The 27,966-nt window shown below is 36.5% G+C and overlaps 1 protein-coding gene across 1 annotated transcript in view; it reads right to left on the bottom strand.

Moving 5' to 3' along the window:
* Window positions 1-27,966, bottom strand: part of NECAB1 (N-terminal EF-hand calcium binding protein 1) — a 260,566-nt gene that overhangs the window by 52,327 nt on the left and 180,273 nt on the right. The window contains exons 7-8 of the mRNA XM_057736117.1: window positions 18,134-18,255; window positions 11,331-11,404 (exon numbers count right to left, since the gene is read on the bottom strand). Coding sequence (XP_057592100.1) covers window positions 11,331-11,404; window positions 18,134-18,255 — 196 coding nt within the window. The remainder of the gene's footprint in view (window positions 1-11,330; window positions 11,405-18,133; window positions 18,256-27,966) is intronic.

The following is a 27,966-nucleotide window of genomic DNA, read 5'->3' as shown; positions in this document are numbered from 1 at the left end:
ATATACACAAATCAAGCAATGTGATACACCATATTAACAAATTAAAGGATAAAAACCATATGGTAATATCAATAGATGCAGAAAAAGCTTCTGACAAAATTCAATACCCACTTATGATAAAAACTCTCCAGAAAGTGGGGATAGAGAAAACCTACATGAACGTAATAAAGGCCATATACAACAAACCCACAGCAAACATCATTCTCAATGGTGAAAAACTGAAAGAAAGCATTTCCTCTAAGATCAGGACTAAGACAAGGATGTACATTCTAACCACTCTTAATCAACATGGTTTTGGAAGTCCTAGCCATGGCAATTAGAGAAGAAAAAGAAATGAAAGGAATCCAAATTGGCAAGGAAGAAGTAAAATCGTCACTGTTTGTAGATGGCATGATACTATACATAGAAAATCCTAAAAATACTGCCAGAAAACTACTAGAGCTCATTATTGAATTTGGTAAAGTGCAGGATACAAAATTAATGGACAGAAATCTCTTGCATTCCTATGCACTAACAATGAATGATCAGAAAGAGAAATTAAGGAAACAATCCCATTTACTATCACAACAAAAAGAATAAAACACCTAGGAATAAACCTACCTAGGAATTCAAAAGACCTGTACCCAGAAAACTACAAAACACTGATGAAAGAAATCAAAGATGACACAAACAGATGGAGAAATGTACCATGCTCTTGGATTGGAAGAATCAATATTGTGAAAATGACTATGCTACCCAAAGCAGTCTACAGAGTCAATGCAATCCCTATCAAATTACCAATGGCATTCTTCATAGAATTAGAACAAAATATTTTACAATTTGTGTGAAAACACATAAGACCCCGAATAGCCAAAGCAATAATGAGAAAGAAAAACAGAGTTGGAAGAATCAGTCTCACCAACTTCAGACTATACTACAAAGCTATCATAGTCAAGACAGTAAGGTACTTTCACAAAAACAGAAATATAAATCAATGGAACAGGTTAGAAAAGCCAGAAATAAACCCATGCACCTATTGTCACCTCATTTATGACAAAGGAGGCAAGCGTGTGCAATGGAGAAAAATCTCTTCAGTAAGTGTTGCTTGGAAAACTGGACAGCTACATGTAAAAGAATGAAATTAGGACACTACCTAACACCAAACACAAAATTAAACTCAAAATGGATTAAAGACCTAAATGTAATGCTGGACAGTATAAAACTCTTAGAGGAAAACATAGTAAAAACACCCTTTGACATAAACCACAGGAAGATCTTTTTTGACCCACCTCCTAGAGTAATGAAAATGAAAACAAAAATAAACAAATGGCCCTAAGGAAACTTAGAAGTTTTTGCACAGCAAAGGAAAACATAAACAAAGCAAGAAAAGACAGCACTCAAAATGGGAGAAAATATTTGGAAATGAAGCAATGGACAAAAGATTAATCTCCAAAATATACAAACAGCTCCTGTAGCTCAATATCAGAAAAACAAACAATCCAATCAAAAAATGGGTGGAAGACCTAAATAGACATTTCTCCAAAGGAGACATACAGATGATCAAGAGGCACATGAAAAGATGCTCAACATCACTAATTATTAGAGAAATGCAAATCAAAACTACAATGAGGTAGCACCTTACATGGGTCGGAATGACCATCATCAAAAAATCTGGAACCTGTAAATGCTGGAGAGGGTGTGGAGAAAAAGGAACCCTCTTGCACTGTTGGTGGGAATACAAATTGGTACAGCCACTGTGGAGAACTGAAGAATGGATAAAGAAGGTGTGGTGCATATATACAATGGAATATTACTCAGCTATAAAAAGGAACGAAATTGGGTCATTTTTAGAGATGTAGATGGACTTAGCGTCTGTCTTACAGTGTGAAGGAAGTCAGAAAGAGAAAAATAAATATCATATATTAAATACATATATGTGGAACCTAGAAAAATGGTAAAGATGAACCTATTTCCAGGACAGGAATAGAGACGCAGACACAGAGAACAAACATATCGGTGGGAAGGGGAGGGTTGGATGAATTGAGAGATTAGGATTGACATATATACACTACCATGTGTAAAATAGATAGCTAGTGGGAACCTGCTATATAGGCACAGAGAGCTCAGCTTGGTGCTCTGTGATGACCTAGATGGGTGGGATGGAGGGGCGAGTGGGAGGGAGGCCCAAAAGGGAGCGTATATATATATATACATATAGTTGATTCACTTCATTGTACTGCAGAAATGAACATAACACTGTAAAGCAATTATACTCCCACAAAAATTTTTTTAAAAGGATATAGAATGGCTGAATGGATTAAAAAAAAACAAGATTGAATAATATGCTGCCTACAGGAGACTTACTTTAGTCTTAAAGACACATACAGACTGAGAGTGAAGGGGTGGAAAGAGACATTTCAAGCAAACAACAACAACAACAAAAGCAGAGGTAGCTAAACTTAGACAAAATCGACTGTAAACTAAAAATGGTGAAAAAAGACAAAGGATGTCATTATATAACAATAAAAAGGTCAATAAATCAAGATGATATAACACTTAAAAATGTTTATGCACCCAACATTGGAGTACCTAAATATATAAAGCCAAAAATGAGAAATAAACAGTAATACAATACTAGTTGGGGCCTTTATTACCCTATATTTTTATTTATTTATTTATTTATTTATTTATTTATTTATTTATTTATTTAATTTTATTGGCATATAATTGCTTTACAATGTTGTGTTCATTTCTGCTTTACAAAGAAGTGAATCAGCTATATGTATACATGTACTCCCTCCCTCGTGGGCCTCCCCCCCACCCTTATCCCACCCATCTAGTTCATCACAGAGCACTGAGCTGAGCTCCCTGTTCTATATAGCAGGTTCCTACTAGCTATCTATTTCACACATGGTAGTGTATATATGTCAATCCTAATCTCCCAATTCATCCCACCCTCCCCTTCCCCTCCCTCCCCCCCCCCATGTCCACATGTTCATTCTCTATGTCTGCATTTCTATTCCTGCCCTGGAAATAGGTTTATCTGTACCATTTTTCCAGATTCCACATATGTGCCTTAATATATGATATTTGTTTTTCTCTTTCTGACTTACTTCACACTATGTGATAGACTCTGAGTCTATACACATCTCTACAAATGACCCAATTTTGTCCCTTTATATGGCTGAGTAATATTCCATTGTATACATGTACCACATCTTCTTTATTCATTCACCTGTAGATGAACATTTCATTCAAACAGGGAATCAGTAAGAAAACAGCAGATTCGAACAACATTAAAAGCTAAATGACCTTAATAGTAATATATAGAATATTCTATCTGACAATAGCTGAATATATATTCTTCTCAGGTGTACAGGAAAATTTTAGAACAGACTATATGTTAGGCCATGAATCAAGTCTTAGCACTTCAAGAAGACTGAAATCACATTCCAAGTATCCTCTTTGCACATGGTATAAAACTAGAAATCAATAATAAGAGGAAAACTGAAAAATTCATAAAAACAAGGAAATTAAACAACACTGCCCTAAACAACAAATGGATCAAAGAAGAAATTAATGAGGAAATAAAAAAATTTTGAAACCAAAAAAATAAAAACACAATACACCAGAATTTGTGGGATGCAATGAGAGCAGTTCTAAGAGGGAGGGTCATAGCAATAAACACCTATTAAAGAAGTAAGAAAGATCCCAAATAAACAACCTTACTCTACAGCTTCAGGAACTAGAAAAAGAAGAACAGAGCACAAAGTTACCAGAAGAAAGAAAATAGTAAAGATTAGAATAGAAATGAAATATAGAATAACAACAACAACAAAACAATGAGAAAGATTATCCAAACTGAGTTGGTTCTTTGAAAAGATTAAAAAAAATTGACAAACCCTTAGCTAGACTAACCAAGGGAAAAAGAGAAGGGACCCAAATCAACAAAATTATAAAAGAAAAAGAAGACATTAGAACTGATACCACAAAATTCAAAGGATCATAACAGGCAAATATACATTAACAAACTGGACAACCTAGAATAAATGGGAAAATTCTTAGAAGCATATGACTTACCAATACTGAATCAGGAAGAAATATAAAATCTGAATAGACCATTTACTAGTAAGGACATTGAATCAGTAATCAAAAACCTCCCAACAAACAAAAGTGCAGGCTTCACTAGTGAATTTTATCAAACATTTAAAGAAGTATTAACACCAATCCTTCTCAAATTTTTCCAAAAATAGAAGAAGAGAGAGTACTCCCAAATTCATTTTATCCTGAGACAAAAACCAGAAAATGACACTAGTAGATGTGAGAGCTACAGGTCAATACTCCTGATAATTATAAATACAAAATTTTCAATAAAATACTAGCAAACCAAATTCAGCAGTACATTAAAAGGATCATTTATCATGATCAAGTGGCATTTATCCCTGGGATGCAAGGATGGTTCAACATATGCAAATAAATCAATGTGATACATCACCCTAATAGAAAGAAAAGAAGCATACAATCATCTCAATAGACAGAAAAATCATTTGATAAAATTCAACATTAATTCATAATAAAAACCCTTAACAAATTAGACATAAAAGGAAGATATCTTAACATAATAAAAGTCATATATGACAAGCCCACAGCTTACTCAACATCATACTAATGGTGAAAGGTTGAAAGCTTTTCCTTTAGTCATCAGGAGTAAGACAAGGGTGTCTATTCTCATCACTTCTATTCAATATAGTATTAGAAGTCCTGCCTAGAGAAATCAGGCAAGAAAGAGAAATAAAAGGTATCATAATAGTAAAGGAAGAAGTAAAACCATCTCTATCTGCAGATGGCATGGTTTTACATACAGAAATCCTAAACACACAACCAGAAAAAGCTGACAGATCTAATAAATGAATTCAGTAAAGCTGCAGGATATGAAGTTAACATACAAAAATCAGTAGCATTTCTATAAACTAACAATGAATTTTCTGAAAAAAATAAAGAAATCAATCCTACTTACCATAGCATGAAAACAATAAAATACTTAGGAATAAATTTAACTAACCAAGTGAAAATTTCTCTACTCTGAAGACTGACAAACACTGATGAAAGAAATCGAAGAAAATACAAATAAGTAGAAAGGTATTATGTATTCATGAATTGGAAGAATTAATATTGTTAAAACATCAGTACCACCAAAAATCATCTATAGATTCAACAAAATCTCTATCTAGATTCCAATGGCATCTTTTATAGAAGTAGAAAAAACACTCAAAATTTTTATGAACCACAAAAGACCCTGAATATCCAAAGAAATACTGAGAAAAAAGAAGAACAAAGTAGGGGAATCACACGTTCTAATTTCAAGTTATATTATAAAGCTATAGTCAAACAGTACGTCACTAGCATAATAACACACAAAAGACAGATGAAATAGAATTGGGGGCCCAGAAATAAACCCAAGAATATACAATCCACTAATACTTGATAAGGGAAGAATACTCAATGGAAAAAAGAAAGTCTTTTTAATGAATGATTCTGGGATAATTGGATATTTACATGTAAAAGAATTAATTGGACCCAATCTTACACCACTCACAAAATTAACTCAAAGTGCACTAAAGACTTAAATGTAAGACCTGAAACCATGAAACTCCTAGAAGAAAACATAGTAATAAAGCTCCCTGACCTGATTCTTGGTAATGATTTTTGGATATCTTACCTAAAGCATAAGCAAATAAATAAAAAATAAACAAGTGGGATTACATAAAACTAAAAAGCTTCTACACAGTAAACAACAACAACAAGGAAAAACCATCAATAAAGTGAAAAAGACAAACTATGGAATGGGAACAACATATTTGAAAACCATATATCTGATAAGGGTTTACATTTAAAATATATAAAGAACTCGTATAACTCAATAGCCAAAAAAAAAAAAAAAGCCAAAGGACCTGAATAGACATCTCTCCAAAGAAGATATTTGAAAGGTCAATATGTACGTGAAAAGATGATCAACATCACTACTCATCAGGGAAATGTAAATTAAAACCACAATGAGATATCACTCATGTCTGTTAGAATGACCACTATCAAAAAGACAAGCGAGAATATGCTGGCAAGAAAGTGGAAAAAGGGAACCCTTGTGCACTGTTGGTGGTATTGTAAATTGGTACATCCACTATGGAAAACAGTATGGTTTTCTCAGGTTCCTCAAAAAATTAAATATAGAACTACCATATTATCTAGCAATTACATTTATGGAAATATATTCAAAGGTAATGAAAACACTAACTTGAAAAGATATCTGCACCCCCATGTTCATAGTGGCATTATTTAAAATTGTCAAAAGACATGTAAACAACCTTAGTGTCCATCAATGGATGAATGGATAAAGAACTTGTAGAATGAATATATATAATGGAATATTATTCAGCCACAAAACCAAGGAAATCCTACCATTTGTGACAACATGGATGAAACTTGAAGGTGTTATACGAAGAGAAATGACAGAGAAAGACAAATACTATACCGTATGATTTCATTTATATGTGGAATCTAAAAAAATAAAAACAAACCCCCAAAACTCAAAGAAAAAGAGATCATATATTTGGTTACCAGAGGCAAAGGGTGGGAGGAAGGGAATTGGATGAAGATGGTCAAAAGGTACAAACTTCCCCTTATAAGTATTAATGATGTAATGTAACCATATGATGATTATAGTTAACACTGCTGTATGGTATGTAGAAAAGTTAAGAGAGTAAATCCTAAGAGGATAAATATTTCCCCTTCTTTTTTTTTCCTTTCCTTTTTATTGTATTTGTATGACAAGATGGATGTTAACTGAAGGTATTGTGGTAATTATTTCACATTATATGTAAATAAAGCCATCATGCTCTATGCTTTAAACTTAAATAGCGATGTATGTCAATTATTTCTCAAAACTGGAATACAAGTGAGGATTATGCACAACAATTCCTTCAAATAGATAAGAAATACATAGAAAGTTACATAAATCCAGACTGTCTGAAATAGTATAAGCCTATTAATAACAAAGCTATACAGCTCTAACTATGCTGTTCTCTTGTGGTCAAACTTTATGCAAGTTATTTAACTTCTCTGTAATTCTCTTTTAGTATTGCCACTGCCTTAAATTCTCTATCCCTAGGTCTTCATCTAGTTGGCTCTTTCTCACCTTTCCAACTTCAACTCAAATATCACATCCTTAGATTACTTACTTTAAATATCCAACACTCCATCTTCATCATGTTGCCCTACATTTTCTTCATAGCACTTTACACTATATGAAATTACTTCATTTCATGAATTTGTTTACTTGGGGTTTGTCTGTCTTTCCAGATACCAAGGACCTTGTTTTGATTACTGCTATATTCTCACCGTCAGAATAGTACCTTGCATAAAGTAGATACTCCATAAATGTTAGTTGAATAAACAAATGGCTAAGTGAATGCCCATTTAAATCATAGCTCTTCTGTGAAGATAAACTTATATAATGCATATAGATGTGAATTGAATCATTAAAAGTACTCTGCATAAAGAAACTGTAACAATAGTGGGCTCATTGACTGCTGTTTGCCTAACAAGAACTCAGGCACACTTTTCAGTTTTACTTTCTTTAATCTAAGGTAAGAAGAACTTAAACTGTATGAGCGTGACATGCTTAATTATATCCCTTTAAATATGGATATCCTGTGATCTGATGGAACTCTGAGGATTTCATGAAGATTAAAGAGATTTTTCTGTTTTGTTTAAGCAGTGAACAGTGCTTTCTGCAGAGTTCAAGCAAAACATGAGATGAAATCTCAATATATCCCATAAATACCCAGAGAGGCTGAAGTGGATAAAAGGAATGCCTGAAGAAACTTGTAGAAATTTCAAAGGTTATTTTTCCCCCATATAAATAATATTGGGCTTGGTTTACAGTGCAGGAAAGATTTATCATTGATACTTAGTGGTGAGAAAAGATAACATGGCTTCCCCTTTACAGTACTTACACACATTCCCTTTTAATGTGGAGATCAAATCTAGTGCTAACAACTGCAGGAGACAAGATAGCCAGCAATGAAATATAATATGCACTTAGCTTCTGTTTGGCAATTGGATAGTTTTTCCTCTAAAAACCTAATTCAGCACAGTAAAGAACAAGTTGTAGAAAAAAAACCCAACTTGCACTGTTTCTCCATTCATTAAGACAGATCATGCTGAGTCCCACACAGCTAGAGCCCCATGCTGAAGACCATCACATTGTACTTTCAGCAAACCTCTTAGCCACTGTTCTCGTAACGAAACCCTTCCATAGAAATGAAGGGAGAAAAAAGCCTAGGAAAGAATGAGACATGACAATACTTTGATTTAAAGTTGGGAAAAACAGTCATGACCTGAGTTTGAGCTAGTTCTTTAAAAATAATGACACACATTTATAACACCACAAGAAGGGCAACTTTGCTTAGAACTTCCAAACCATTTTAAAAAGAAATATTTGTATTCTTTAAATGAATCCAAACATTTAACAACTGAATCCTCATGTTTTAACAAGGTTTGGTTTTCAAATAGGGTCCTGCATTTCCAAGCCTTCCACCATTGGAAAACGAATTTTCATGGCCACTGTTTTTATTATCAATCATTTTAGTTTCAGTTCACATATCAGTTAATGAAATTAGAAAGGAGGAAAGTTGATTTGCAGCAAACTCTTATTTTATGTTATTTGTCCCCACAAGTGGTCAGTTTAAATTTAGTGAAGAATGATGTGGTGGCAGAGGGACTGAAACTCTCCAAAGTTATGTCCTCTAAACTCAGTTCTTCTTTGTACAGGATCTCCTTTTCAGAGACCTAACCCATCCTTAGGACTTGAGGTTTCACCTCTGTGGAGGTGGCTCTTAAGATCTCAATCTGGACACAGAGAGAACAAATGTATGGACACCAAGGGAGGAAAGAGGAGGTGGGATGAATTGAGAGATTGGGATTAACATTCGTACCTTAATATGTATATAATAGATAAATGAGAACCTGCTGTATAGCATAGGGAACTCTACTCAGTGCACTATGGTGACCTAAATGGGAAGGAAATTGAAAAAAGAGGGGATATACGTATACACATAGCTGATTCACTTTGATGTACAGCACAAACTAACACAACATTGTCAAACAACTATACTCCAATTAAAACAAAAAGATCCCAATCTGTTGGCCTGGCTTCTCAAACACTAATCTGACTATTTCTTCTTAGGTGTCCTATTATATCTTGAAATTTAATAAACCAGGTCACCTTCTCACCTCACCTCACAAATTCTCTCTCACAGTCTCTCCTTTGTCTGTTAACGGTATAATTGTCTCAGACACTTGGGCTCAAATCCTCAGACTCCTGTTTGAGATTACTACATCTTTTGCCTGTCATACCCATTCAACGGTTCTGTTAATCTCACCTCAAGTCTTTCAAATCTACCGTTTTCTTTTCAATCACTTAGTCCATGTCCATCTTTTGTTATACTTGATCTCAGTGGGCTCAGGTTTACAGCCTGCCCTTTAATGTCATTGTTATAGCTGGCTTTGGTGGCTCTGACTTTGAATCTCGTTTGAATCCATTTCCTATTCTTGCTGTCCAATTTTCTATCTAAAGGATCTTTTTTATTATGTCACTTATCTGTTGAAAAATAATAAATGCATCCTGTTACCTCCAAGATCAAGTCGAAATTCCTTAGTCTGTTATTTAAGGCCATCCATAACATGGCCCCATCCATTCATATAATCTTTTTTCTTTTCTTTCTTTTTTTTTTCAAGCTCTTTATTGGAAAATAATTGCTTTACACTCTTGTACCAGCATTCATATAATCTTATTTGTTACTATGTCCCTAAATGAAAGACTCTAACCAGGTTGGTCTACTTAACCTTTGCTCATGTCATCACCTTACCTGAATGCCCTTTCCAACTGCTCTCAGTTTCCTAAAAATTTATTTTCCCATAGCAAATATTTATTAGTGTTTTAGCTAACTAACATTTATTCCAATTTTAATGACAATACAATTTCCTTCAATGAATTATCTCATCTCCTTTTAATACACTACTCTTCACTATTAACCAAGGTGTTCTCTCCTTCCTCATCTAAGAGACCAGCACGCAACCATAACAAGACCAACCAGACTCTCCCTCCTGGAAAATGGAATCTTGAGCAGAATGTCCATAGACTGGAAATTGTTGGAACTCATTTATTCCAGTGGAGATAACCTGAGAGACTGGTGAGTATTTCTTGCTTACCTTGATCTCTAGGGCTATCTTGTCTACTGACTTTTCCTAAGTCTACATCTCTAGACTGTTGATTCTGTGAACACTCCCATTTCCTTCTAGAGATTTCTTTTTTATTAAAGAGGTAATTTCTGTTACTTGCACTCAAAATTCCTAATTGTCATCATTTTTAAAGCCCCCCCTTCAGCGTTTCCTGCCACACGAGGTCCTTCCCAGTTTGCAATGATCATTCCTTCAGGCTAGCAACTGTAGATTTTAGCATATGCTCAATTCTTTGGCATGTCTCAGTCAGTCACTAAGTATTTAACTGAGCGTTAACTATGAGCTTGGCTCTGTACTAATGCATACTTAAAAAAATCTGTTAACTTGATTTTTTTAATATAGAATATTTGTATGAGTAGACTCTGGGTTCTTGGAAGTCAGTAACTCTCTCTCAAGCAGAGAGAGAGTTTCTTCCTTCATGCCTGGCATGCACAGAAAACACATATTCTTACTGATCAACAAAAGCAACCTCTTCTATTAAAGCTGTTTAAGAGGAATATAACTATAATATCAGGACTACTTGGTACTAATTGAATTAGTCAATAAAAATACAATAACTGGAAATATAAAATATAGTTCTGAAGAACTCTTCATCATATCCTAACTTGCTTGCTAATTTGGTAGTCTTAACGCCAAAAATCATCAGCTAAGATGCTAATTTCTAGAAGCTGAGTGTGCAATATCATCTTTTAGTATACCACACAGCCATTTCCCTAAATCACTTTGAAACATTCCCAAGACATCAACCAGGTCACCTCTAAGAGCTGCCATTTGAACACTGCTACCTTACATTAGTGATAACCTGAGTCAGACAATGCAGTAGATTTATTTAACTTTAAACCCTACATCCCATTTTAACTATAATTAGGGACGGGTGTGGGGAGAATGAGAATTAACATATTTGCTTCAACAAAAATCCCAAATAACTACCAAGCAGCATAATTGAGATCCTTGTTATTCTATCGAAGCAGACATGAATATTAAGGCAATAAGGAATAATGAGTCATAACCTACTGAAAACAGAGGGAGAAGAAAAAAAAGGAAGAACTTACCTTCTTTTCCAGTCTATCAATTAATTTCTGGAGTCTGTTTATCTGGGTCATCCACTGGTTATCTTCTAATAAACCTTGAGGGGAAAATCATGAGGGCAATATGTTAAACTCTAGACAGAGCAGGAATGCTTTGGTATCTCAGAGCTTTTCTTTTACCCTGAAGGAAGAACACAGTGTCATTGGCTAATCAACACATTAAAATATATATATATATTATATATAATATATATATTCACATGAGTTCTTTCTAAGTTATTGATCTCCATAGATCCATGCATTCCAGTGGGTACATTTTCACAAGTCTATTTTTTTTTATGTTGTTGCCTATACTGGCCTTTGATAGTCAAAAGAACAGATCCTGCTGAGCCATTTTTACCACCCCTTGATGTAGCTGAGTTTTCTTTTGGAAAGAGGAAAGCACCAAGCAACAATTCTAAACTTACTTCTGGGGCAGTGGCAGGAGCCAGGGAAATCATAGCCATGAACACAGCAAGGGATAAATGGTTAATTAAAAAGAAGTATAAGGGGGGGCTTCCTAGGTGGCGCAGTGGTTAAGAATCTGCCTGCTAATGCAGAGGTCACGGGTTCGATCCCAGCTCCAGGAAGATCCCACATGCCACGGAGCAACGAAGCCCGTGTGCCAAAAAAAAAAAAAAAAAAAGAAAAACCAAAAAGAAGTATAAGGGAAAAGTATCCAGTATCTCTTTCCCTAGGGACTAACCTGAGTGGACACTATGGTCATGGCATAGCAGTTAAGAGTACAGATTCTGGAGCCTGCTGGTTTTGGTCAAACTACTTAACATCTCTAGCTTCACTTTTCTTATTTTTAAAATGGGAATAATAATATCACAGGTCATTGTGAGGACTGTGTATATGTGCATATGCATACATACATATGTGTAGGTATATACACACACACACACATACATGTACTATGTATGTAGTATTTTTAAGTATGTATGTGTATACACACATATCTGTATCTAGCACCAAGTTAAGTATTATGTAAGTTCTGCTGCTATTATTGTTTCTGTTATATATGTTATTATGCAAAGGCGAAAGGAGAAAAGTTGTAGTCTTAGCCCCTGCACAAACATCCTGGGATCCTTGTGTATCCTTATGGCAGCTTACTCAAAATATTTTCACAAACATTTGCTGAAGTTTTAAAATTATTTTTATTATTTATTTTATTATATTTACTTTTTATTTATTATTAAATGTTAAATATTATTATTTATTTTATTATATTTTTAATATTTCCTGATAGGAGAATGTGATTGAATTTAAGAACATAAAGCCTTGTTTTAGCTTTGAATGTTAGGAAGATAAGACCTAAATTATAAGAAGGTAGTACTTTACATTAGAATTCACTTCTCCACCTCCCATCTTCAGTGAAGCTCCTTTTAAACCCCACCAAAAAAATTATGATGCAAAAAGAAGCAGTAGTATTGCCACAAAGAAGTTACTACAAAAAATAAGACTGCTTTTACAATAAAAATAATATTATAAATATGTAAACAAAGTTTATGCTTATATTTTAATTTGCAAATTAGTTAACTTCTTTCCATTCTGGGTTATTCCTAAAAGAATTTAAGGTGGCTATTACAAAAAAGTCCCATAGAAGGATATTTTGGGTTTAATACTGTTTTCTAAATGGCTAAAATGGAAAGAACAATCTATTGTTTAATTTTTTATATTCCACATATAAGTGATAATATACAGCATTTGTTTTTCTCTGTCTGACTTTCACTCCAGGTCCATCCATGTTGTTCAAATGGAAATATTTCATCTTTTTTATTTTACGGCTGAGTAATATTCCATTGTGTGTGTGTGTGTGTGCACGTGTGTGTGTGTATCACATCTTCTTTATCCATTCATCTCTTGATGTACACTTACTTTGCTTCCATATCTTGGCTATTGTAAATAATGTTTCTATGAATATTGGAGTGCATGAACCTTTCTGAATTAGTGTTTTCATTTTCTTTAGACATATACCTAGGAGTTAAATTGTTGGATTATTTGGAAGTTTTACTTTTAGTTTTTTGAAGAAACTCCATACTGTTTTCCATAGTGGCTGCACCAATTTACATTTCCACCAGTGGTGCACTTGGGTTTTCTCTTCTCCACATCCTCACCAACCTTTGTTATTTGTGGGCCTTTTGACAATAGCCATTCTGAAAGGTGTGAGGTGATATCTCATTACAGTTTTGATTTGCATTTCCCTGATGATTAGTGATGATGAACATCTTTTCACATGCCAGTTGGCCATCTGTATGCTGTCTTTGGAAAAATGTCTATTCAGGGCTTCTTCCTATTTTTCATTCTGTTTTTTTTTTTTTTTTTAATGTTGAGTCTTATGAGTTCTTTGTATGTTTTGCATATTTAACCTGTTATCAGATACATCATTTGCAAGTATTTTCTCCCATTCAGTAGACAGACTTTTGACTTTATTGATAGCTTACTTCACAGTGTAAAAGACTTTTAGTTTGATGTAGTCCCATTTGTTTATATTGGCTATTGTTTCCCTTACCTGAGGAGAGATAATTATTAAGATTAATGTCAAAGAGCACACTGCCTGTGTTTTCCTCCAGAAGTCCTATGGTTTCAGGTCTTACATTTAAGTCTTTAATCCACTTTAAATTTATTTTTGTGGATGGCATGAGAGAGTAGTCCAGTTTGACACTTTTGCATGTAACTGTTCAGTTTTCCCAACATTTATTGAAGAAGCTCTCCTTTTCCCACTGTATATTATTGCCTGTTTTGTTGTAGGAAAGATTGTTTGCCCATAAAAGTGTGGGTTCATTTCTGGGCTCTCTATTCTGTTCCATGGATCTATGTGTGTGGGTTTGTGCCAGTACCACACTGTTTTGATTACTGTAGTTTTGTAGTATAGTTTGAAATCAGGTAGTGTTATACCTCTGGGTTTGTTCTTTCTGAAGTTTGTTTTGACTATTTGGGGTCTTTTGTGTTCCCTTGTCCTTTTAGAATTATTTGTTCTAGCTCTGTGAAAAATGCATTGATATTCTGACAGAGATTTCACTGAGTCTGTAGATTGCCTTGGGTAATATGGTCATCTTAACAATATTAATTCTTCTAGTCCACAAAGATGCTATATCTTTCCATCTGTTTGTGTCATCTTCAATTTCTTTCATCTGTTTTCCAAGTACAGGTTTTTTATCTCCTTAGTTATATTTATTCCTAGGTATTTTACTCTTTTTGATAGAACTGTAAATGGGATTGCTTTCATAATTTCTATTCCGATACTATGTTGTTAGTGTACAGAAATGCAACAGATTTCTGTATATTAGTTTTGTATCCTGAAATTTTACCAAATTCATTGTTGAGTTCTGGTAGCTTTTTGGAGGTGTCTTTAGGATTTCCTATGTATAGTATCATGTCATCTTCAAATAGTGACAGTTTTACATCTTCCTTTTCAGTTTGGATTTCTTCTTCTTCTTCTTTTTTTTGTCTGATTGGTGTGGCTAGGACTTCCAATACTATGTTGAATAGAAGTCATGAGAATGGGCTTCCTTGTCTTGCTCCTGATCGTAGAAGAAATGCTTTTAGCTTCTCACCATTGAGTATGATGTGGGTTGTCACATATGGCCTTTATTTTGTTGAGAAATGTTCCCTCTATACCCCCTAGAGAGTTTTTATCATAAATGTTGAATTTTGTCAAAAGGTTTTTCTGCATCTATTGAGATGATTATATGAATTTTATTCTTCAGTTTCTTAATGTAGTGTATCACATAGATTGTTTTGCAGATATTGAAGCATCCTTGCATCCCTGGGATAAATATTACTTGATCATGGTTCATGATTCTTTTCATGAATTGCTCAATTTGTTTGCTAAAATTTTATTGAGAGTTTTTACATTTATGTTCATCAGTGATATTGACTTGAAATTTTCTTTTTGTGTGTGATATCTTTTCAGATTTTGGTATCAGGGTAATACTGGTCTCTTACAATGAGTTTGGAAGTGTTCCTTCCTCCAAAATTTTTTTGGAATAGCTTGGGAAGAACAGGTGGTAACTCACCCCCTATTTGTGTTGTGTGGGCCCTTCTATTTTGGCTGGTTGACTTCTATGGCTGGTCTGGTAGGTGTGATTAGCCCCTTGTCTGGTTGGTTGCCAGGCCCTGCCTTGGGCAGAGGATACCAACCACTTGTGGGTGAGAGAGCTGGTCATGACATGGCTGACTGCAGAGCCCTGGATTTCCTGGAGCTAGTGCTGGACCAATGGCAGGTATATCTTGGTACTGGGGTGGGTGGCTGTAGGGCCACAGGTTCCAGATCTGGTCTTGCCTTTCTGGTGCATGTGGCAAGTTCCAGACATGGCTTGCTGCAGGGTCTGGGGTGGCCCCAAACTGGTGTCAGACTGCTGGTGAGTGGGCTTGGATCCCAGGGCAGCTGGCTGAGGGGTTCAAAGTGTCTCAGAGCTGGTGTATGGCTGCTGGTAGATGGAGCTGGGGCCTGGAGGATTGGAGTCACCTGGCTATTGGGCTGCACTGAAGCCTTGAGCATACCAATCCTAATGCCAGCTCACTGGTGGGCAGACCCAGGTCCCAGGATCTCTGATTGCTGTGTCTTGAGGGTACCAGGGTTGATGTGTAGGCCTATTGATGGGTGGGGATCCTGGGGCTGGTGCCTGCTCAGTGGTGGGTGAGGCTAGTCCTATGGCTGGTGTCAGCCCACTGTCAGTGGAACTGTGTCTCAGGGTCTGTGGCTTCAGAGCCCTGGGGGGAGGGGGGCGTGTCCCAGACTTGTAATCAACCCACTGTGGGTGAGGTTGGGTCTCGATGGCTGACTGTGGGGCCCTGGGGTTTCCTGGAACTAGTGCCAGTGCTCTAGTGGGTGAGGCCAGGTCTTGGGCCCTTTGGTGGATAGCTTTGGGTCCTGCAGCTGCTGAGGACTCAGGGATTCTTAAATCAGCCAGCCTGCTGTGTCCCCACCTGACTAGCTGTTTGTCTTTAGGCATCTCAGTACTAGTGCCCACAAGCTGGTGGGCAGGGCCAGGTCTCAGCACTAATTACCTAGAGGAAGGATTCCAAAATGGTGCCTGCCAGCATCAGTGTCCTTGGGGTAGAATGAGCTCCCCCAAATGGCTGCTACCAGTGTTTACATCCTCAGAGTGAGTTACAGTTGCTTCCTGCCTCTCTAGGAAGCTGTCCAAGATCAGCAGGTAGGTCTGACCCATTCTCTTTTCAAGTCACTACTTCTTACCTGTATCCCAGAGCATGTGAATTTTTTGTGTGCACACTTTAAGAGTGGAGTCTCTATATCACACAGCCTTCTGGCTCTCCCAAAGGTAAGCACTGCTGACAGTCAAAGTCAAATGTTCTAGGGGGTTTGTTTTCCTGGTGTAGAACCCCAGACTATAAAGCCTAATGTGTGGCTTGAACCTCTTGCTCACTTGTGGAGAATCTCTGTGATTGTAATTATCCTCTCATTTGTGGGTCACCCTTTTAGGTATATGGATCTTGACCATGCCACTTCTCTGCCCCTCCTATACATCTTGTTGTGATTCCTTTTTAATGTATCTAGTTGTAGAAGATCTTTTCTGCTAGTCTTCTGGTCTTTCTCATCAATAGTTGTTATGTAAATAGTTGTAATTCCGGTGTGACCACGGGAGATGATGAGCTTAGGGTCTTTCTACTCCACCATCTTGGCCACTCCTACAGTGGTTCTAAATGAGCTGTATGATTTTTCCTGGATGTCTGTATTTTTGATACTGACCAGGAGAAGATATTGCTCCAGGTAGTCCCTGATCCTAAGAAACTACATGAGGTGTGGAGCTGAATTCATCTACAGGCTGGTACCACATCCAGCTGAGATCACTCAAATCACAATCAACCATAGACCCATAAGAGAAAAGAACCAAATATTTCCACTTGTAATCACTGAGATTTTGAGATTGTTTCACTATAAAAAAATGACTAATAATCCATTATCTTTATACAAATAGCTTTACTTTCTGGGGAAATGGAGATACTAACATCCATCTTATAAGGTGCTAGGATAAAATAAGACAGTGTTCAAGAAATCACTTTGAAATCTTTCCAGTACAATCTGTGCAAACACAAGCTATATCTATAAGTTGATTTTCTGAAATGATAGATATTTAAATATTCATTTATGTTAAAATAACATGTTCAAGTGATATGTGCATGTACATATATAGATACATATATTCATACATATGCATATATATTCATATTTTATAAAAATTACTCTATCAACATAAGTTTTTATATTTCAAACTGATTTAAAAGTAATTAATATAAAAGACATAGTTAAAATATAATAACCTAATAAATATTATTAAGGTCTCAGTCTAGTAAATCATATACTACATTATACACTTTAAAAGCTGCTATAACTTTAGTCCTATTATGAAAGGAAATAATAATCCTCCTAAAATGAATTTAAAGTATGCTTAAGCAAGCTTGGGGATCTGGGATCAGGATGCAGACTAAAGGGCATCTCCTTTGCTTGGAGATGATGAGGATTCCTATAGGTCTCAAGTCTTTCACATATTAGGTGATTGAGTCACTTTCTTCCTTACCCATGTCTCTGTGTACTGCCCAGGCACAACTGCTAGGATTCTGACACAACTGATGATTAGGATCACCACCCCAGTTCTTAATATCTTAGAATCTTTACCAAATTGGTTTCAGACAAACTTGTTTGGTATAAGAAAATCATTCCATTATTACTGTTTTAGCTGCCTTTTTTTCCTTTTTAAATAAGTCAATATGAAAATACAATTGAGTCAACTTGAAGAAAAATGACAAAGCTTCATTACCTGGACCATAGACATCAAACTGAGGGCTGCTGGGGGAGAAGCTGTTGTGTCTCTGGACTCGACGACTTGATCGTTTTCCAGGCCACTGAATTGACAGGACTTCTGGCTTGGTTGGCCCTTGTCTTGAACAACAAAGACAATATTTAATCTCAATGTTGGGGCTTCAGTCTTTTACCTCAAGGAACAGATCTTCAAAGATCATTCACAATATTTTTTAGTGTAGTGAAATGAAAACTTATGAGAACTATGGCTTGGCAACATGGTCTAGAGATACATGGTAATGTGGTATTATAATAAGTGAAACTAAGAAAAAGACATTGGGAAGATGGCAGAGCAGAAGGACCTTGAGCTCACCTCCTCTCACTATACTCAATATTTTGTAATAACCTATAAAGAAAAAGAAAAAAAATATATATATAACTGAATCACTTTGCTGTACACCTGAAACCAACACAACATTGTAAATCAACTATACTTCAATAAAAAATTTTTTAAAGTTATTAAACAGCAAAAAAAAGACAAGACAGTGAGCTTTTTTTATCCTTGCAATTTTAAAGTTTGAGTAAAAACCATACCTTAACTTATAATTTAAGAAAAACTTCTTTCATCTTCCAAATTATCAATGGAAAGAATATTTATTTGTATGCTTTTATTGTATTTAATTTGAGAACACCTATGGAGTTTTTTTTTCTTTTATTCCAAAGGATTTTTTCCAAATCCTTTTCCCATTGTTTCTGTCCAGTTTTAAAACAAATTACAGTTTTGTATGGATTTTTTTAAATGTACATTTTGTAACAAATGATCAACAAATATTTTTGAAATTGAATAACACGCATAGAATTATTAGTCAAAAAATTTGATTTAACTGTTTAAATCAAAGCTAAAATCCATATAGTTTAAAAAGTCAAATAATTCTATAAACTTATTTCTAAAAACAGGTTCTCCCCTCCACCATACCGTGACCTCATTCTCCTTACACAAAGACAACACTTTTCAACAAGTGTTTATTTGGGTTTATCTATATATAACATTACTATTTCTTAAGGAGGTATGACCAAAATGGTAAAATAGGAAAATCCTGAGCTTACTTCCTACCACGGGCACAACAAACTTACAACTATTTACAGAGCCACTATTGACAGCAACAACCTGAAGACTACAAGAAAAGATTTTCCACAATGAGATGGGTAGGACAAATGGAGATGCAGTACAGTCAAGATCCAGACCCCTAGGTAGGCAACCCACAAAGTGAAAGAAAACCACAATTTCAGAGGTTCTCTCCAAGAAGTGAGAAGTCCAACTACCACATTGAGCTCCCAAACTGGTGGTTCTATACTGGAAAAATGAGCCCCCAGAACATCTGGCTTTGAAGGCCAGTGGGGCTTGCATACAGGAGAACTGGAGAGCTATAGGCAACAGAGACTCCAGTCTTAAAGGGAACAGACAAAATCTCACACAATCTGAGATTCACAGTGAAAGAGTAATTTAAAAGAATTCTGGGTCAGACCCAATTGCTGATCTTCGAGAGCCTCCCAGAGAGACAGATGGCAACTGCAACTCTCCCAGGGGACACAGGCAGTGGTGGCAGCCTTTTTAGGAGCTTGCTCTATCAAAAGGACACTGGTGCTGGCAAGCACCATTTTGGAGTTCTCCGTCTTACATATTAGTGCTGGGGATTTATCTGTATTTTAGCAAATTGGCATCAGCTCTGGGAACACCAAAGCAAGGAGCCAGCTACAAGGGACCCAGCTCTGCCCACTATCTGCCCCAAGACCTGGCCTGCCCCAGCCCTAGATACCTTGGACCCCACAGTTAGTCACCCTGAAACACAGCCCTACCCAATAGTGGACTGACACCAGCCCTGGGACTCCCCAGACCATGAAGCTAGTCACACCGGGATCTGGCCCTGCCTATCAGCTACTACAAAGCTGGGACACCTAGGCAACTGGGTCAAAGAAAAGTCCCATCTGTCACTGCACCCATAGTAGTTGGTTCCACCATAACAGAATGCCCACGCAGCCCACATAGTGGGTACAACTAGAATATATAGCTCTGGTGAACAGAGGGGAGTGTTTTGCTAGGCCCAATATGATGTCTCCTATATAAGTCCACTTCCTCAAGATCAGGAAACATAACTGATCTACCTAATACATAGAAATAAAAACAGAGAATTTGGCAAAATGAGGAACAGAGGAATATGCTCCAAATGAAGGAACAAGATAAAACCCCAGAAGGCGAACTAGGCAAAGGAGAGATAAGCAATCTACACAATAAAGAGTTTAAGCTAATAATCATAAAGAGGCTTGACAAATTCAAGATAAGAATGGATGAACAAAGTGAGAAATTTAAGAGTTAGTAAGTAAAACTAAACATAGCTGACGAGTACAATGACTGAAATAGAAATACACTGAAGGAATCAACAGTAGGAGGAATGGATCAGTGATTGGAAGACAGAGTAGTGGAAATCTCCTAAGCTGAACAGAGAAAAGGAAAAAGAATTTTAAAAAATTAAAATAGTTTACAAGACCTCTGGGAAAACATCAAGGTAAGTAACATTACCACTATAGAGGGCCCAGAAGGAAAAGAGAGACAGAGGAAGAAAACTTATGCTAAAAACTTCTGTAACCTGAGAAAAACAACAGACATCCAGGTCCAGGAAGTATGGAAGGTCCCAAACAAAATAAGCTCAAAGAGATCCACACCAAGACAAATTGTAATTTAAATGACAAAAATTAAAGAAAGAATCTTAAAAGCAGCCAGGGAAAAGGAACTAATTACACATAAGAACTTCCATAAGACTATCAGCTGACTTTTCAGCAGAAACTTTTCAGGCCACAAGCAACTGATGAGATACATTTAAAAGTGATGAAAGAAAAAACTTACAACCAAGAAGATTCTACTCAGCAATGGTATAATTTAGATTTGAAGGAGAGATAAAGAGTTTTACAGACAAGCAAAGCCTAGGAGTTCAGCACCACTAATCTAGCTTTACAATAAATGTTAAAGGGACTTTTCTAAGTGAAAAAGAAAAGACCACAACTAGAAATATGAAAATTATGAAAAGAAAATCTCATTGGTAAAGGCAAATATGTGTAAAGGTGGTAGATCAACCACTTGTAAAGCTAGTAGGAAGGTTAAAAGACAAAAGTAGTAAAAAATTATTTATAGTCACAATAAGTAGTTAAAAGATATACAAAAGAAAAAGATACAAAATATGAAATCAAAAACATTAAATGTGGCAGGGGAGTAAAAATTCATTGTTGTTAGAATGTGTTTCAACTTAAGAGATCAGCAAGTTTAAATAATCATGGATATATATAGGTTGTTATATATAAATGCCATGGGAGATACAAACCAAAAAAGTATAATAGAGATACACATACAAAAAAGAAAGGAATCCAAACATAACATTAAAATAGTCATCAAATCAAAAGAGAAAATAGCACAAGAACTAAGGAACAAAAAAGAACTATACAAATCCCCCAAAGAATTAACAAAATGTCAATAAGTACATATCTATCAAAATTACCTTAAATGTAAATAAACTAAATTCTCCAATCAAAACACAGGGAGTGGCTTAATGGATTAAACATAAAAACAAGAACTATATATGCTGCCTGCAAGAGACTCACTTCATATCTAAAGATACAAAAGCTGAAAGTGAAGGGATGGAAAAAGTATGCCATGCAAATGGAAATGAAAAGACAGCTGGGTTAGCAATAGTCACATCAGACAAAACAGACTTTAAACAAAGACTATAAAAAGAGAGAAAGAAGGACATTACATAATGATAAAAGGATTGATTCAATAAAAAGATATAACAAATGTAAATGTATATATGCCCAACATAGGAGCACTTAAATACATACAGCAAATATTAAGAAATATAAAGGGAGAAATTGACAGTAACACAATACTAGGAACACCTCACTTACAATAATAAATAGATCATCCAGACAGAAAATCAGTATGGAAACACTGGTCTTAAACTACATATTAGACCAAAGGAACTGAAAAGGCATGTATTGAACTTTACATCTAAAAGCAGCAGAGTACATATTCTTTCAAGGGAACACAGAACAATCTCCAGAGTAGTTCACATGCTAGGCCAGAAAACAAGTTTCAATAAATTTAAGAATCATATCAGGTATCTTTTCTGACCACAATGGTATGAAACTAGAAACCATCTACAAGGAAAAAGCTGTGAAACCAGAAACATGTGGAGGCTAAACAATATGCTACAAAACAATCAATGGGTGACTGAAAAATATCAAGGAAGAAATTTAAAAATACATGGAGACAAATAAAAATGATACAAAATCTATGGTATGCTGCTAAAGCAGAGGGATATTTACAGTGATGCAACCCTAACTCAGGGAAAAAGAAAAATCTCAAATAACCTAACCTAAAGAAACTAGAAAAAGAACAAATAAAACCTTAAATTAGGAACAAAATCTTTAAGATCAGAGCAGAAATACATGAAAAATAGACTAACTATAAACAATAGAAAAGATCAATGAAAGTAAGAGCTGTTTCTTTGAAAAGAAAAACAAAATTGATAACTCTTAATCCAGACTCATCAAGAAAAAAAGGGAGGGCCCAAATAAATAAAAAAAAAAAGAAATAAAAAAGGGGAAGTTACAACTGACATCACTGAAATACAAAGAACTATAAGAAATTACTAGAGCAATTACTTGCCAACAAGTATTGGAAAACCTAAAAGTAACGAACAAATTCCTGGAAACATACAATCTCACAAGTATGAATCAGGAAGAAATAGAAAATAAACAGACCAATTACCAGTAATAAAATTAAATCAGCAATTAAAAAAAAAAAACTCCCAAATAACAAAAGTCTAGGACCACATGGCCTCACAGGTGAATTCTAGCAAACACTTAAAGAAGAGTCAACATCAACCCTTCTCAAACCATTCCAAAGACTGCAGAGGAGGCTTCTGAACTCATTCAAGGAGGCCACCCTGACACCAAAACAAGTCAGACACCATGAAAAAAGAAAACTACTGGCCAATGTCACTGATGAGCATAGATGCAAAAATCCTCCACAAAGTATTAGCAAACTAAATTCAACAAGAAAATATACACCATGATCAAGTGGTATTTATCCCAGGATTCAAGGATAATTCAATATCTGCAAAACAATCTATGTGATACACTGCATTAAGAAATTGAAGAGGAGAAAAGAGGATGGAGGAGGACTAAGACATGCAGATCACCTTCCTCCCCCAAAATACATGAAGAATACATCTACAAGTGGAACAGCTCCTATAGAACACCTACTGAATGCTGGCAGGGGACCTCAGACTTTCAAAAAGGCAAGAAAATCCCCATAAAACTGGGTAGAGCAAAAGAAAAAAGGGAAAAAAAGAGACAAAGAAATCCAGAGACCTGCCCCTCTGGGAGGGAGCTGTGAAGGGGTAAAAGCTCCCACACACTAGGAAGCCCCCTCACTGGCAGGAACAGGGGGAGCTTTGGAGCCCCTGGAGGAGACAGCAGCAATAGGGGCATAGAGGGCAAAGTGGAGAGATCGCTGCACTGAGGATTGGTGCTGACCAACACTTCCCAAACTGAGATGCTTATCTACTTGCCCGCTGGGTTGGGTGGGGGCTGGATGCCAAGGCTTGGGCTTTGGAGGACAGACCCTAGGGAGAGGACTAGGGTTTGCTGCATGAGGACAAGCTGGGGGGGCTAGTGTACCACAGCTGGCCAGGAAGGAGTTTGGGGGAAAGCCTGGGCCTGATGGAGAGGCAGGAGACTTTTGTTTCAGGGTGCTCAGGAGGCAGGCTGCCATGGGAGCTTCCTGCTCCACATGCTCATAGATGGCAGGGCAATGCCCACACAAGTGTCACCACGAGCTGCGGCTGTTATATCAGAACACAGAGCCTGCTGCCATGGCCACCAAGGGTCCCGTGTTCAAGGCAGTTCATTATCCACACCCTCCTGGCAGCCAGTGCAGCCCGCCACCACAAAGGGTACCAAATTCTGGGACCAACACAGGGCACACCTCAGGCTCATACCAACCTCTGCTGCTGCAGGGACCTCCCACACATTTCAACTGAACTACCACATCCCTCCCCCTTCCCCCCGGCCTGAATGAGCAAGTGAGCCCTAATCAGCCACTCTTACCCCCTCTTGCCTGTGCAAGGAACCAACACCTGAGAGTGGCCCACATGCAGAGAAGGGACCAAAACCAAAACTGATCCCCTGGGACTGCAGGATCAAAGAAGAGAAAGGGGAACAGATGCAAGGGGAGCAGATTAAATACCCACAATAGGCTTGGTAGACCCTGCATCTGTGGATTACCTGACTAGATAAGTGTTCCTACAATTGAGGCTGTGGACTTTGAGGGCAACTGTGGACTTTGGGGGCAAGTATACACAGGAGTAAGGCCAGATCAGAGTCTGAGTTGACACCACAGTGCCCATAGCAGGTGCAGAGACCTACCTAGAAGTATTGGCAGACTTCCTGGTTTGCTTTCTGTTTTTGACTTATTCCTGGTTCTATGTATTTGTCAGTTTAGTCATTAGTATATATTTTTGTATATGGGTTTGTTTATTGGTTTGGTTGCTCTCTTCTTTGTTTTCTCTCTCTTTTTTTCTCTTTTTCTTCTCTTTTCTTCTTTTTGTGAGTGCATGTGTGTACATCTGTTTGTGTGATTTTATCTGTTTAGTTTTGCTTTTATCACTTGCCTTGGGGTTTTGTCTATTCTTTTTCTTTCCTTCCTTTTTTCCTTTCTTTCTTTTTCATCTTTCTTTTTCTTTCCTTCTTCTTCCTTTTCCCCCATGCTGTGCAGCTTGCAGGGTCTTGGTGCCCCAGCCAGGGGTCAGGCCTGGACCTTTGAGGCAGAAGAGTCCAAGACCTTCTGAGGGCCTTTGGCTACCAGAGAACTCCCAACCGCATGGAATATTAATCCATGAGCACTCTCCCAGAGGTCTCCATCTTGACATTAAGATACAGCTCCACCCAGTGGCCAGCAAACTCCAGTGCTGGAGGCCTCATTCCAAACTAGCAAGACAGGAACACAACCCCACCCATTAGCAGACAGACTGCCTATAGTCATACTAAGCTCACAGACACCCCAAAACACACCACTGGATGTGTCCCTACACATCAGATGGACAAGATCCAAGTCCACACACAAGAACACAGGCACCAGTCCCCCCCATCAGAAAGCCTACACAAGCCAGAAAAAACCTCCCCACTGGGGACAGACAACAGAATTAAGAACTACAACCCTGAAGCCTGAGAAAAGGAGACCCCAAGCACAGTAAGTTAAACAAAATGAGAGGATAGAGAAAGAAGCAGCAGATGAAGGAACAAGGTAAAAAACTACAAGACCAAACAAATGAAGAGATAGGCAGTCTACCTGAAAAAGAATTCAGAGTAATGATAGTAAAGATGATCCAAGATCTCAGAAATAACATGGAGGCATAGATGGAGAAAATAAAATAAATGTTTAACAAGGAGCTAGAAGAACTAAAGAGCAAACAAACAACACAATATGAAATATGAACAACACAATAACTGAAATTATAAGTATTCTAGAAGGAATCAATAGCAGAATAACTGTGACAGAAGAACAGATAAGTGACCAGGAAGATAGAATGGAGCAGAGTAAAGAAAAAAGAATGAAAAGAATTGACAGTCTCAGAGACCTCTGGGACAACATTAAATGCTCCAAAAGAAGAAGAAGAGAAAAAGAAAGGATCTGAGAAATTATTTAAAGAGATTATGGTCAAAAACCTCCCTAACATGGGAAAGGAAATAGTCAATCAAGTCCAGGAAATTCAGAGAGTCCCATATAGGATAAGCCCAAGGAGAAACATGCCAAGACACATATTAATCAAATTATCAAAAGTTAAATACAAAGATAAGATATTAAAAGCAGCAAGGGAAAAGCAACAAATAACATACAAGGGAATCCCCATAAGGCTAACAGCTGATCTTTCAGCAGAAACTCTGCAGGCTAGAAGGAAGTGGCAGGATTATATTTAAAGTGATGAAAAGGAAAAACCTACAACCAAGGTTACTCTACTCAGCAAGGATCTCATTCAGATTTGAGGGGAAATCAAAAGCTTGATGGACAAGCAAAAGTTAAGAGAATTCAGCACCACCAAACCAGCCCTACCACAAATGCTAAAGGAACTTCTCTAAGTGGGAAACACAAAAGAAGAAAAGCACCTGCAAAACCAAACCCCAATCAAGAAAACAACAATAGGAACATACATATTTATAACTGTCTTAAATGTGAATGGATTAAATGCTCCAACCAAAAGACACAGACTGGTTGAATGGATACAGAAACAAGAATCATACGTATGCTGTCTACAAGAGACACACTTAAGAACTAGGGACACATACAGACTGAAAGTGAGGGGATGGAAAAAGATATTCCATACAAATGGAAATCAAAAGAAAGCTGGGGTACCAATACTCATATCAGACAAAATAGACTTTAAAATAAAGACTGTTACAAGAGACAAAGAAAGATAAAGGGCTCAGTCCAATCAGAAGATATAACAATTGTAAATATTTTTGCATCTAACATAGGGACACCATAATACATAAGGCAAATGGTAACAGCCATAAAAGGGGAATTTGACAGTACCACAATAAGAGTAGGGGACGTTAACACCCCACTTACACCAATGGACAGATCATCCAAATGGAAATTAAATAAAGAAACACAAGCTCTGAATGACACATTAGACCACATGGTATTAATTTATATTTATAGGACATTCCATCCAAAAACAACAGAATACACTTTCTTCTCAAGTGCATATGGAACACTGTCCAGGATAGATCACAACTTTGGTCACAAATCAAGCCCCAATAAATTTAAGAAAACTGAAATTGTATGAAGCATCTTTTCTGGACACAACACTATGAGACTAGATATCAATTACAGGAAAAAAATACAAACATATGGAGGTGAAACAATATGCTACTAAATAACCAAGAGATCACTGAAGAAATCAAAGAGGAAATAAAGAAACACCTAGAAAGAAATGACAATGAAAACAAGACGACCAAAAACCTATGGGATGCAGCAAAAGCAGTTCTAAGAGGGAAGTTCATAGCAATAAAATCCTACCACAAGAAACAAGTAAAATCTCAAATAAACAACCTAACCTTACATCTAAAGCAATTAGAGAAAGAACAAAGATATCCCAAAGATAGCAGAAGGAAAGAAAACATAAAGATCAGACCAGAAATAAATGAAAAAGATATGAAGGAAACAAGAGCAAAGATCAATAAAAATAAAAGCTGGTTCTTTGAGAAGATAAGCACAATGGATAAACCTATAGCCAGACTTATCAAGAAAAAAAGGGAGAAGACTCAAATCAACAGAATCAGAAATGAAAAAGAAGTAACAACTGACACTGAAGAAATAAGGATCATGAGAGACTACTAAAAGCAACTACGTGCCAATAAAATGGACAACCTGGAAGAACTGGACAAACTCAGAAAACTACAACCTTCCAAGACTGAACCAGGAAGCAACAGAAAATATGAACAGACCAATCACAAGCACTGATATTGAAACTGTAATTAAAAATCTTCCAATAAACAAAAACCCAGGGTCAGATGGCTTCACAGGCAAATTCTGTTAAATATTTAGAGTAGAGCAAACACCTATCCTCTCAAACTCTTCCAAAATGTAGCAAAGGGAGGAACAGTGCCAAACTCATTCTATGAGGCCACCATCACCCTGATACCAAAACTAAAGATGTCACAAAAAACGAAAATTACAGGCCACTACCACTGATGAAAATAGATGCAAAAATCCTCAACAAAATACTAGCAAATAGA

This window comes from Hippopotamus amphibius, chromosome 5, assembly GCF_030028045.1.
Source record: "Hippopotamus amphibius kiboko isolate mHipAmp2 chromosome 5, mHipAmp2.hap2, whole genome shotgun sequence".
NCBI classification, from domain to species: Eukaryota; Metazoa; Chordata; class Mammalia; order Artiodactyla; family Hippopotamidae; genus Hippopotamus; species Hippopotamus amphibius.
This window is presented reverse-complemented; position numbering and strand designations above follow the sequence as displayed.